This window comes from Passer montanus, unplaced genomic scaffold, assembly GCF_014805655.1.
Source record: "Passer montanus isolate IOZ18808 unplaced genomic scaffold, ASM1480565v1 scaffold18, whole genome shotgun sequence".
Taxonomy (NCBI): Eukaryota; Metazoa; Chordata; class Aves; order Passeriformes; family Passeridae; genus Passer; species Passer montanus.
In genome coordinates, this window is record NW_024365381.1 from 19,563,679 (window position 1) to 19,577,977 (window position 14,299).

The window sequence follows — 14,299 nt, forward strand, 5'->3', positions numbered from 1 at the left end:
GAGATTATAAAGTGTGTGCCCCTGATTCCGTCATGTTTTCATCCTTTTGCTGTACAATAGGCAGCAGTTCTGAATCAAAGAAAAAGGTTCCAAAATAATTGAAGCTTCTGTTAACCTTAAGAACAAATAAACGCTTCTTTGAGGTGAAATATGTAGCTGTACATATTGCACATTTTATGTTGAAACTCTGCAATTTTCCCGAAATGCAGCAAGTTTGTTACTTTAGGCAAAGTAATTCTGCTTCTTGGTGGTAACGAGTGAACCTCAAGATTGCCAATTTCAAAAGTTTTTTGTGTGGCTATTCAGTTTTGTAGGGTTTGTAGGACTAAGAGACTGGTGAGTCTAGGAACACTTTGCCAGCTTGTGGAGATTATGAGCTCTTTTCAATGCACAGGATCTTGAAACTCCAATTAAAGTTTCATTCTGATTATTCAGTCAGAACTGTTCTCATTTCTCTACCCTACTTTAAGGGAATGAGGCAAACCATTTTTTAAAAAATGCTTATAAGAAATTCCAATAGAAGTTTATTTCTAACTCTTTTAGTAGAAAAGTGACATGAACTTAAGCCAGAAGTGTGCTTATTTTAAACTGTTATTTATTCAAATATAGTTAATGCAGGTCCTTATCCAGAATTCCTGAATGCACAGATATTGATCTTGGAGATGTCCTTTTTTCAGTATAAGATTTTTTGTTTGTTTGTTTACTTACACATACAGATCACCAAAACCTCACTGAACATTTTTCCAAAGATATAATTGCATCATAATTCTTGAATTATTGTAATATGCTTCTTGGCATCATTATGATGACATATTCAGATGGTATCACCATTCCAGCATCACCTCAATGCAATTCTTAATTATTTTCATTTATAAATCTATTTCTAGTTGGTTTTAATTATTTTTCTTTGACAATAAAACTAATACAGTTTTGCTTCTTATTCAGTGTGCATAACATCTCCTGCATTCACTTACTAAAATAATTTAATCCTTCCCTTCCCTTCCCTTCCCTTCCCTTCCCTTCCCTTCCCTGTTAATAAGGTTTCCATCCTGTACCCAGGTGCCATTTTCATATTACCATAATCAAATTTGATTGAAATTGAACAAGAGGATGTTAGGCAAGGACAGAGGAACTGGTATATAAATAGATACAAAACCAGTGCAGTCTTCAAGAATATGCTCTTTACATTAGGTACTAAGCTACAGTTCAGCATTTGCTCCAGTAAATTTGCCATAGCTATGGTACTGCCTTTTAATTAATGCCCATACCGTATATTCTGTATATTCTGGAGGTAATATAGAATGGCTACACATTTTGAAATAATGTTTTAGTTGCGATTAATTAATTTTCCAAAAAATATGTGGTTATTTTCATTTGTAAAAGTTTCTGACTATTTCTGAAGACAAAGCCAGATTTGAACCTTCTTAAAATAATTCATTATTTTTTTTACCAAACACCATTATACTTACCAAATCCATGTAACCGTTTTATCAATTGTCTTTCAGGTAATGATTTAAATAATTCTATGTACATGGCTGCAACATGTTTCCTAAATACTGTGCTTTACATAAAACTATAATTTGTCAATTCTGATGCTTGTTATTATATTTACCTACATATTTTGCTTAGAAAGGCATTGTATTGCTTCTATAATCCTGCTGTTAACATAACAACAGTCCTGCATTTGACTTACAGTAGGTCCATCAGTATGTGTTATTGTCTCAGTCAAAGTGAAATGTTAAAGCAAAAGGATTTGTTCATAATCCCAATGGTAAATTGAAGCACTGTTCTAAGGGTTCTTGAAGTAACTTACAAACTGTGCACTGCTTTACTGTACATACCCAGGCCAACTCAAAGTGAGCAGATGAACAACAGGAATGAGGGACTAAGAGAGTACAGAAACTGCTAGACCAAAATAATATCTTGTGAACGTTGAATACAATATTTTCTTTCATTCCTTATCAGTCATTGTAGTGGTAACATTTCTTGTACCTTTGGAACATTTAAATTTCCTGTGTCATGGCACAGAAAGCTATCAAATGCGAGGAACTGTACAAGCACAAACCAAAAAGATGTAGAAACAAGCATTACTTCAGCATTTTTGAATTACACACATAGTTTGCTCAACAGAAAGCAGGAGGACTGCCAGTAGTTCTGTTTTAAATGCTGTGAAGAGATTAACCTTAATGAGAATACCACACATTTTTACAGAAGACACTGGTGATAAGGCAGTAGAAATTAATTTGTATCATTTCCTTGTTTGTTAAGATGATGAGTTTTGATCATCATGGTAGCAAAAGAGCAGTTTATACCAGAGTTAGAAACTCTTATTTTTGGAGTTGATTTCAGCAGTGGTTTAACAGACTGATGCTATAAGTGTTACACTACACTGAATCTTGAATTGCTATTATAATCTGTTTTCATTACAGTGTTTTCTTTTGACATAACATTTTCAACCTGTTACACTTCAGAAGCACACAACAGCCTTCTCTTGAATCTGTAAAAGGAAAGAAAAAGCTTAAATAAAAAAAAAATCCATGTAACTACTAAGGAATAATTTACAGATTTTTTTTGCAAATAGCTAATATCGGTTTTCATTACAGTGTTTTCTTTTGACATAACATTTTCAACCTGTTACACTTCAGAAGCACACAACAGCCTTCTCTTGAATCTGTAAAAGGAAAGAAAAAGCTTAAATAAAAAAAAAAAATCCATGTGACTACTAAGGAATAATTGACAGATTTTTTTTTTGCAAATAGCTAATATCAGTGGAGAGGGCAACTTTTCATGAATCTGACTTATACAGTCTGCTTATATATTTGCAAAGTCAAGAAATGTTTGATGTTTTCCTTAACATGGGTTTACAGAACCTCCAAACAGTACATAAAAGGTGATCATATTTTGAAAATTGGACTGTCTCAGGAAGTGTTTTAAAAATGTCTAAATGATCTGCCTTCATCACCAAATGTGACTGTTCAGAGAGACTTTTGTGAAATTGAGACTTTTTTGAAATGCTCATCTTCCAAAACAGGTATGGGGAAAAAGGGATACAGTCTCAGTTCCTCAAAACTCAACTTTCAACATGCTTTTGTGTTCTGCTGGACTCAGCCCTTACATATTCTTATGTTCACAGAATACACATTAAAAACTCTCAAAAAAATTAACAATCTCTATTGTGAAGCTGCTAATAGCATAAAAGCTTCTTAAACACACTTAGGTAGCTACTATGCTTCTAATAGCTGATAACACCATAACAGCTTCTTAACCACACTTTTGGCTACTATGTGGTAGCCAAAATATAGAGACTAGAAAAGTAGCTTGTTTTACTCAAAAATGAGAAGTAAGCCATCTGCAAAAGGCCATTTTATGTCAACACCTTCTGTTCTATTCAAGATTGTACAAACCAGCCAGTGTCCTGATACCTTACCCAAGTCAATGGAAAATGATACTCAGGATTTTGCAAAGTGCAATGCTATGGACTCAAGTTGAAGCAATGAGACCAGCTATAGTAAACACTACAATTTAAGCCTAAATGTAGGCAATGAGCTGCTGACACATACTAAAAGAAAATTAGTTCTCACTTGAACTCCAGTGAGTGTCATCTGTCTGAATGTAAAGAAATAGGCATTTTAAATGGCACTCTTTACAAAAAAAGGTTAAATCACACAACATTAAAAAATTGAGCTAGTTCTTTCTCACAAATAAGTAGATACATAAATATAAAATTGAATAATTTAATTGAATTGAAACCTAATACTATAATTTAGCATAGGATCATACAATAGTTTGGGTTGGAATCTACCTTTGAAGACCATCTAGTTCAACCAGCTCTTGAAGGAGCAGGGACATCTTCAACTAGATCAGGTTGGTCAGAGTACCATCCAGCCTGACCTTGAATGCTTCCAGAGATTATTTATCTACCACCTCTATGAGCAATCTGTGCCTGGATTTCACCACGGTCATTATAAAAATGTCTCCTTTACATCTAGTCTGAATTGATCATCTTTTATTTTAAAATCATAATGCCCTGCCTTATTGTGGGAGGCACTACTAAAAAGTGTGTACCCAACTTTGTTAGAAGCCCTCTTTAAGTACTGGAACGCTGCAATAAAGTGTCTCTGGAACCTTCTCTTCTGCAGGCTGAAAAAGCCCAGCAGAAGAGAAGCTCAACCTTTCCTCATAGAGAGGGATTCCAGCTCCACCTTTCATCACAGAGAGGGGTTCTAGCTCCCTGATCATATTCATGGCCCTCCATTGAGCCCGCACCAGCAGGTCCACATCTTTCTTGTACTTAGTACTCCAGAGCTGGATGCAGTACTCCAGGTGGGGTCTCACTAGAGCAGAGGGGCAGAATCCCCTCCCTTGCCCTGTGCAGTTGGAGCTTTGGATAAATGGCATCTGTAGCCCTTCCCTTGTCCCCTGATGTAGTCATTCCATCAGAGAAGGCCACTGGGTTGGTCAGACGGGACTTGCCCTTGGTGAAGCTGTGCTGACTGTCTCAAATCACCTCTCTGTTTTCCATGTGCCTTAGCATAGCTTCTGGGAGGATCTTCCCAGGAACAGAGATGAGATTGACAGGTCAATAGTTACCCCAGTCCTCCCTTCCACCCTTTCAAAAGATGGGTTCAATGCTTCGTCCTTTCCGGTTGCCTGGGACTTCACCCAACTGCCATATTAAAACCCTACTACCTCATCTATTTTCTTGTGTTGTGATCTCAGGCATACCTATTTCATTACTTTTGAACTAAATTTTGATTTTTACCTAAACCCAGTACTGCTACCTTTTTTACCCTGAACTTTAAACTTTTATGATGGCCTGCTATAAAACGTACTCTAACTACAATAGAGAAGAGCTGTGTTTCTGAAATATTAAACTAAAAGCCTATAAATTGCTGCAAAGAGAGTTCAAACAGGACCATGAACTTTCAGAAAAGAATAGTCAGAAGAGGCTCACTTCCTACAGGGAAAGAGAGTAAGAATAGACTCTAATTGCTAGCTACTGTTGCTTTTAATCAGAGAACCACTAAGTGCCTGTAATTGCTGCCAGCTGCTTGGCAGAGGTCAAAAAGTCAAACTGAATGTTAGGAAATATTAAGGTAGAAATATAGATGAAAATAAAGGGGTTTTTTTTGTTTACATAGCACCTGCAAAAGGGCATTGAAATGTATGAAATTACTTGCACACAAAAAATTACTACATAGCAGCCTGTGTTTCCTCAGATCCTCCTTTGTGCCGCACTAGAAGATGTGCATGCTGCTTTATTTCAAAGATTATTTCAAAGATAAGAGGGTAGCCTCAAAATGATGTCAGCCAGCATCCTCATTGCACTTAGGTGCAACATGTCTGGTCCCATGGATTGCTGTATGTCCAGTACACTTCAGTGCTTCTTTGGTCTATCCTCTGTGCCAGGTAATGCTCCATTTCCTCAGGCTGCACTGCCAGGCAGAGGACTTAAGAGGCCTGGGAGCAAATGAAAAGAAAAAAAAGTTGCAGACAAGTGGCCTGATTTTGGCTGGAATAGAGTTAATTTTCTTCATAGTACCAAGTATGGTGCTATGGATTGGTTTGGATTTGTATTTGTGCTGGAAAAAAAGTTGGTTATTCAAGGATGTATTAGTTATTGTTGGGCAGTGCTTAGAGAGTCACAGCCTTTTATGCTTCTCATACTACTTCTACTAGTTGTAGAAAAGCAGCTATGTAGTCTTGCATATACATAAGTGATTCCCTACTTTGCAGAGTTCCTTTGCTGTGTGAATCTTTCCCTCATTCCTACTACATTGGTAATACTAGCATTGGACACTAGGTGGTAATCATCTTCTGATAAGCTCAGCATGAATTTCACTATGCGAAATGCCTTTTTATAGTTATTTTTGCACCACTGGAAGACTAAAATGCATTTATTTCATAATAATTTAAAAAATATGTTGAATTAGATATAAAAAACCAGAAACCAATATGTCAATAGCTGTTCACCTACCCATTACTTTGTTGTTGTGTTTATTTCTCCTATATAAAAGCTACATCACTGCTTGTTATAATTTTCTCAAAAAAAAATTGAATGTAAACTTTTTTACTTTGTTTCAAATTGACAAACTCTGTTTCATGCTGACATATGGTATTTTTTTCCCTCTATATTGGTGGAGAATAGTTCATTAAAATACATAAAGCTTTCGTTGACACGATTCAAATTATAAATCATGTCATTTAAATCTGAAATTCTTTGGGTGGTGTGTATTTATTTATTGTGTTTTGTAGATGTGCATTTAAAAATTCTTTAAAAATGAAGAGGCAACTATGTAAAATATATATTTGCTTCCCTAATATATCTTACGGAAGTAATATCACTGATACTGCTGTGGCATCTATATGGACAACCTCTGGACCAATTGACATTCCTGTGGTTGGGGGCTTGTTTGGAGCCAGTTGTATTGAGGTCAGGAGAAACATCAACCCACTGTTGGAAAAGTAGAAGTCTTTACTTATTCTTGTAGCAAGTATATGGAGTGGAGAAGGTAGACTGGGGAAGTAGATTCTTCCCTTGAGATTATAGGAATGTATATTCTCTTAATTTATACTTTAATTCAAGACAAAACCTTGGAGAATCTCTACATATATTGTTATTATTAAACTCTATTTCTCCAGTTTTATTTCTTGTATGTAAGTTCCAGAAGCTTGATAATTCCCTAGAGGACAATATATTTAGCTATGTAAATCAAATATAATTGTAGTAATCAGATACTTGGCATTATGAAACAAAATAGAATCAGGAAATCATCCCAATTTGTTTATTTCTTTTCTTCTTTAACTGTTGTTAAATAACAGCTAGGGGGAAAGTTTTTCATTTCTTCTTGATTATTCTTCAAACTATTCATTGACTAGATATTCTGTAAGTGTATTCCCAAACTGTATTGGAAAACCAAAGATTAACAACAACAGATTGTAAGTTTAACAGCTATTATAGGCTGATTTTCAAAAGTATTTCCTCCTTTTTTATTTAGAGGAGAGTCTGCTGGAGATTAATTCTCTTAAGAGCTTGGCTGTTGATAAGTATCTCCCTTAAATATTGTGGGTTTTTCTGAAATTTCCTGCAGATGGGTAAGGTACATGCCACCCCTGCATCAGATGTTTGAGGAGGAAGAATGTACTATTTATTGCAAAGAAAATGGAGAATTCTGGGGAGGTAGTAGCAATTGCTCTAATTCAGTTTTGGCTGACATGCCCGACTTTCTTGCTCAGAATGAGGGATGGGATATTGTTGTGGAGTCTGAAATGATTAAAAGAATTCTCTTAATACTTCATTAAATTCAATGGGCAAATACGTTTTGCTGGCCATACTCTGGAGTTTTAGAAGGTCCATCATCACCACTGACTGCTCAGTTCTTGGGAGAGATGATGGAGAAAGCTGCAATTTAGATTGATGGAGCACACCAAACAAAACAATCCACATAATGTAACAGGAATAGAAATGAAGCAAAGATGGCAGCATGGAGAAAAGGCAAGATAAGAACAAAAACATTGGAGCAGAGCTGAAGCTGTGTAGGACTTTTTAATCTTAAATTGTAGTTTCTAAAGGATATTAACTGCCAAATTTTTTGTTTCTCTAGGAGATTTTTGGAGACTCATCTAAGAAAAATTCCAAGTGATGCTTTTTCCAATCTCCCCAACATCTCTAGGATGTAAGTTCTGTTCAGTTTCTGATATTATTCTTTTAAATTTTTGTTAAAATTTACTCTCCTCCAAAATTCTGTCTTTTTGTATAAAATCTGTGAAATTAAAATATTAGGGTACCTTTGCTATCTCACCACTTACATTTTAGAATGGAAGGTAATAATTCTATTGTTTGTAACCTGAACCAGTTATAAGAAGGCATTCTGTGCATTTGTGAACAAGACCACTCCTCCTTTATTGAAGTCAATGTGATAAATAAAGCTATAAAACATTTTTTTTTAGTTTGCAAATTACAGGAAAGCATTTCACTTAAAAAAATTACCATATTCAATTGTTGGGTCTGGCTAAAAATTTGTTTCCAGCTGCCAGCATGATTTGGAGCACAACTCATTGGAGACCAGGGGCATTTCTAGACTAGATATGGACTTTCACCAAAACATTAATATTTTGATGTGAGATGTGAGATCAGATTGTGTCTCTTCCTTTGTGTGCAAACAGATGCATGGATACAGTCCACAGAAGCAGAACCAGCTCGGTGTCTACATTTGTCCCATAAAGGTGGTTCTGTTAAGGAAACTTGCCTGTCCAATCATCCAGGAGCCACTCTGAGAGTCACATTCACACCATTACCAGCTCGACCCCACATTTCCCACAGCAAAGTCTCAGATGTCCAGATCATTTAATGGTTTCATCTTGAGTCAATAACTAAATAACAAAATAGCCCGAGTTTGGTGCCTCCAAGGAGGGACCCGCAACAAAGGAATCCCTGGGGTTTTACACCCACACAATTTAAGTGCTCCAGTGTCCATGGTCCTTGGCTCCTCCTGTGTCTCTGAGTGTGACCCTCACCTATTTTATATTATAGTTTCTTGGATATCTGCAGCTTCATTTACCATCTCAGTTTAATCAGATAGATGGGATATTGTTTAGGGGTTTTTTTTGGAGAAGGAGGAATATCCCTCACATGATGTATAGTATTATATATAAAAAGGATAAATTTAGTTTAGAACAGAGTTTGATTCAATATAAAAGGGTGTCAGCTCTTCTTTGGCTCCAAAAGCTCCACTGGCAATTTAAATTTGAATAGTATCAATACCCATCTGGATGTTTCTTATAGCACTACTACTACCACAAAACATGAACTCCCACCCTCTTGATACAAACTTCAGGTTAGGGAATCAGTACCTGTGTTTTAACTACAACTTTTATGTGTATGTCTTGGCCTCTAATTTACCACGTCTCATTTGCCTCTCCCAGCCCATAATTTCCGTGCAATGAAAACTGCAATGAAAATTACCAGATCGTTCCTGGTTTTGCAAATTCATCTAGAAAATGTTCTGAAGTTTCAACAGGGAAATATATACTGTATTTACTGTTCAAAATACAGCAGTTCATTTTGCTATATGGTGTCTACTATATGATTTCCACAAATAAACATGGTTTTTAATCTATGAATAGAAAATTTAGTTGTCCTCTTTTTGAACCTTGTTTAAAGAAAAATTTTAGAGCTACAATTTCTCTTAAATGAATGCCTGTCTATGTGCTCTTGATAGCCAGAAGCAGAGATTTTTTTTTCCCCTGTACTGCTTTTCCACATGAATGAAAGAAAAACATTTTAATTACGTGCTTAATTGTAAAGCTAATTCCTGTCAGGAAGGCATCACTGAATAAAAAAAGTTTTACAGGATATTCAAATGCAATTGAAATTTCTGGTTTACACTGGTAATGAGGCAAATACACTAAATATTGATAGAAGGGATTCACCTGGTATTTTCTGCTGACTTAAGAACATATTGAACATTCAGTATTTTTAAGGTCAAGGATAAGGAACACTTTTTCTGGATTTAGGAAGATGCTTTGGGGTCACATTCACGAGTACCTCACAAACACCTGGTCTGTAGCTCCTCAAAGTGTTTTCTCCACAGCTTCTCCACATAAAGGAGCATCCCACAGTGCTCTCAGCCAGCAGCCCCATGCAAAGCACGATTCCCCTGTGCACCATTCCCTGTGCAGCACAGTGCCTTTCCCACCCTGCTCACACTGCTGCCCCACAGCCAATGCCAGCACACAGCCCATCACACCTCGCATGTGTCTGCACCTCCTGTGCTCCCCAGTGCCAGCTGATAGAGCTCAGCCTCAACTCAGTTTCCACTGCCTTACCTGCTCCTGGTTGTCCTCTCCTGAAGTGTCCCACGTGTCACCAAGCTGCTCTCCATCAGCAGCAGAGGACAACAGGGGCAGCTGGTGGGCAGCAATATGGGGGATGCTGAGGTTGGAAAAAAGCAAAGTAAAGTGGAGAGAGGGAGAAGGAAGAAAATAAGAGCTGGTAGAGGTCCTTGTGGCTGGTGCCACATGCTAATCTGATTTAAATCCTGCTCTCTTTCTGAGTGTAATCATAGCTGGATGAGAAAAATAATGAGACGACAAATGAAGCGGCATTATGGGCACTAGCTGTGGCTTCCCAGTGTCTGAGTCCTGTTTATTTTTCTGTGTGTTTAGTTACATCTCTATAGATGAAACACTTCAGAGTCTGGAGGCCCATTCCTTCAACAGTTTAAGCAAAGTCACTCACATGTAAGTACTGTCATTAAAGAAATGAATATAATGATGAGATAAATTTGGAATGTGTGGAAATAACATACATGATGATGTCTGTCATTCCTGTCTCCTATGTAGCTAAATATTCCTTTTTTCATTTCCTTTCTCCATAATGTAGAATGAGTCAGTCTCTTTTTTGAGCTTATTTCATTATGCTTGTTTTCCATACATCTTTTTGTTCCCTTCTGTATCTTCCCATAGAAATGTAGGTAAATGTACTGAGAAACTAGTGGGAGTGCATAATGAACTTGATGCCAAGTTGAAATGAAATGCAAATTAAGAATTATTTCTGTCAATTTACTGTCAATTTCTTATGCTTATATTACTGTTTTACACTTACAGGTAAGTGTAAAACAGTAATATATGCATAAGAAATAAAATCAGGACTAAAGCACAGAGCAAAATGGCACTAGCTGGAGACATGAAGAATAAGTAATCATTTCTAAAGTGCACTAGTAAAATGAAGAGTGTTTATATTGTTATTAAATGGAACAAGAATAATATGGAAAAAGGCTTCTGGGAAGTGTTTTTGCACCTTTTTGTTCTCATTTTCTGACCAATCCACACCAAGTGACACTCTAAGGGCAATTACAGAACTGCTGGGACATATCCAGAGAATTCTTGTCATCCATCAGGACCCTGTCAAAATGAGAAAGTAATGTGTTGAATAGAGAGCTCCACAGGACCCCACCTGTATCTGATACTCTTCCTTGTTTCCATTACTGATTCAAAGGAGGGATTGGAATGTGTGCCACTGTTGTACAGCTCAGCTGAATTACAGTTTGGCATATTTCAGAGATTTTTGTTTGCAGAGGTTCCATGGGAGAGCACTGTTGGTCACCATGGACCCAGAAAACATGGTCAGAGAGAAAAGTCTTTTGTGTCCAGAAAGAAAACGTGCCAGAGGCAGATTGATTTTTTTAAGGTTGTTGCAAGAGGTGAAAGCTACCATCCATTTTCACACTAATGTTTGAAAAAGTAATAATAATGTTAAAGTAGATTAGATGAGACTCATGGCAGCTTCTAGGAAATGTATTCCTATGGCTGGTATAAATAAACACTAGAATTGTTTTCCTGGAGACATTGTCTCTACCACTGCAGGCCTTTAAGGCTGTATGATTTGAAATTCCATAGATCTATTTAATCTTCACTCAGAGAAACAGAATGAATTAGATGATGATTTAACACTGCTGTATTTTCTATGATTTTTTTCCTTTTACTTTACACAGTGTGAACCAGAAAGACTAACAAAGTTATAGGAGAAAAATATAATTATTGTTAATGAAGATAAAGGGAGAAGCTAATGCTGGAAAGTGTAAATGACTCCTCTAAGAGAACATGAACCTGACTGGCATATCTAGAAGCAGAGTGTGAGGATCCTGAGATCTACTTCAGGCCAATTACATGCCCCAGTAATATTCCTGAGTTTCACAGAAAGGCTTTGGTGTGATATCAGTACTTACCTTTGGTTATAATACCATTTCCTATTCTGTAGATGTTTTTCCCTAAGCCTGTCATGTCCATGTTCTCTCTTCCTCTTTCATAGTTGTTGTGTCTTTAAAATTTCTTTTTTAACACAAATGAACATTTAATGAAACATTTACTGGCAGCACATTTTATCAGCAATGAATAAAGCATCTGCCACTATACACTACAAATTCCTCATATGGTACTTCTTTTGTGGTTCACCTTATTAGAAATTAAAGACAAAATGCTCCAGAAAGCTCCAAAATTGCACCCACTCTGGCCCCCAGGCCTGGATGTGCTGTCCATGACTGGGAAGCTGCAGTCTCAGGAGAGTGCAGGAGTCAGCCGAGTTCACAGGCACCTACTCTCACATCACCCCTGGCACAGGCTTGTAGGGAGGGATGGAGGGAATGTTTCCTGCTCCACTATACAAGGGTAGGGTAAAGTGGAACCCCTTGTATTTCTCACAAAGCACTGCCAAGAGAAACTATAGACAGACATACAAGATTTTTTTTTCTGCGCAAGAGCCAAAAATATTACCCAGGACAAGACAGCAGAAGTCTGCTCACAAAAGTTATAGGAAAACCCCAAGACTTTGCAGATAGCCCACAAAGAAGGGCCACCTCTACCACTTAAAAGTGCTTACCTGGTTTATAAAATCTGTTTGGAAAGAAGGCACATGTATAATTTAATCAGGGAATATGCAAGCATCTGGCAAATTAGACAATTGCATATAAGTTGTGAAAGAAAGCAATTTATAGATTTGTTAATTTTTATGAATTGTTTCTATAACTCTGATTTGTTAAAGCCTCTCACTGTTGAGTTTGATTTACTTTCCAAACAACAGGATAATACAGGGATACATTTGTAACTTGTGCTATGCATTAATTTCATGTTCTCCATTTACATAGTATTTTTAAAGTATTATTGCTAAAATAATACTAGGTTAAGATTATCACAAAGTATTTTAAAGGAGGTTGAGATTAACTGTTTTGAAAAGTCATTTCACAGAGTTTTGTTTTTACAGCTTGTTTTCCTTTGAACTTTTATAAAGTGCAGCTTTATGTAAATAATTTTTTTACCCTAACTGAAACTTATACACACAGTTTCATTCTCAAAACATTTGTTTTTAGACATAAGAAGTTTTCAAGAGAAAATTCAGTGTTTGTGGAAGGGAGAAACTAATGGTTTGCTTTAAGCCAAGGGTTATGTGAATAGGCATCCTGTGTTTCATCACGATCTGTCTGCCAAGCTTAGTTAGTGCACTTCAGCCTTGATCTTCAGCAACCCATTTTCTCAGTACTTATTTGGTTCATGTACCTCTGTCTTGACTTTCTGTTCCTCCCAGACCTCAGCTCTTTAAGCACAGGTCATATTTTTATGCATCCATGCCTTTCAAGTACTGACCAACTTCTGTAAACTAAGGATACTGATCACCTGCTGTGTTTTAATGAGCCACATCTCATTTTGCTGTTAATTAATGGCAAAATTTCCACTCTATTAAGATGTAAATAAAGAACAAATTTCTGCTGGTTTTTTTTTGCTCCCCAATTGTGTTAAATTGGTCTCACAATGGTTTCTTGTTTCTTCTTTTTGCATTTACCTTTTTTAACCATGTCTGTTTACGATTTCAGATCTGTCTCTCTCATACAATTACATAAGTATGTATTTTTTGTAAATGTAATTGTGAAAGGTTCTGATTAGTAATCAGTGTCTCTGTGTAGTTGCTTTACTAGTAGAGCTGAAGCTTGGTAACATCACACTAAATAAAAACCTGTTTTAATTAGGTCTCTATTTCTCAGGGAAACATTCCTGCAAACAGAAACTCAGAAAAATTCATTCTTTCTTTTCCTCCTTTCTCTGTGTTTTGGCTCACCCTCCCCGGGTTTCTCTCTTTTCTCTTCTTCTAACTCATAAAGCATTCTCCTCTTATACAACCACATAAAAAGTCCTCTCAGCATTTGGGAACAAGGCCAAAGGTTATGGTTCAAGTGGCTTGCCCTCATATATGTGACGTCATTTGGGGAGCTGCTGGGGGACCACTCTGCAGCTCTGCAGTGAGAGGGAGCCAAGGGCAGAGCAGCCCCACCACCCTCTGGGCCAGGCTGCACTTCTCTTGGGCAGCTCGTGATGCCAGGCCATGGGATACAGCTCTGCAGGAAGCAGAGACAAGCACTGGAGAGGAACACTGAAGAGATTTGTGGGGGAATGCTGTGTACCTGCAGTGAATTTCAGAGCTGGGATAAGTGCTGTGCAAAAAAATCTTGTTCAAATCTGCAGTCTGGAGGTAGGGAGTAGGCTGTTGGCAGCCCAAGCCAGTTTTCTGGTGCCACTGGTGCAAAGGCTGGAACAGGTGCATGCAGAGGAAATAACATGGATAGTTTGGCTGCAGGGGGAAAATAAAACATGGAAGTAGATGAACAAGTGAGAGAAGCTAAGGTAGCTACGAAGTCACAGAAGGTAGAGAGGGGGGCCCAGGTCATTAAAAGACAATGAAAAAAAGCTTATTTAAAACATTTCAAAATTGCTGACCTGGATATCCTTAGTCTTTGTAGGTATCACAGCA

At 37.1% G+C, this 14,299-nt stretch overlaps 1 protein-coding gene across 4 annotated transcripts in view; it reads left to right on the plus strand.

The window, feature by feature from the left end:
* Positions 1 to 14,299, plus strand: part of TSHR (thyroid stimulating hormone receptor) — a 44,364-nt gene that overhangs the window by 2,346 nt on the left and 27,719 nt on the right. For 2 of the 4 annotated variants that reach the window (XM_039705445.1, XM_039705447.1), the window contains exons 2-3: positions 7,605 to 7,676; positions 10,168 to 10,242. The exons of 1 other annotated variant lie outside the window; for it this stretch is intronic. In XM_039705445.1, coding sequence (XP_039561379.1) covers positions 7,605 to 7,676; positions 10,168 to 10,242 — 147 coding nt within the window. The remainder of the gene's footprint in view (positions 1 to 7,604; positions 7,677 to 10,167; positions 10,243 to 14,299) is intronic. One more of the 4 variants, XM_039705446.1, reaches the window with a different exon arrangement.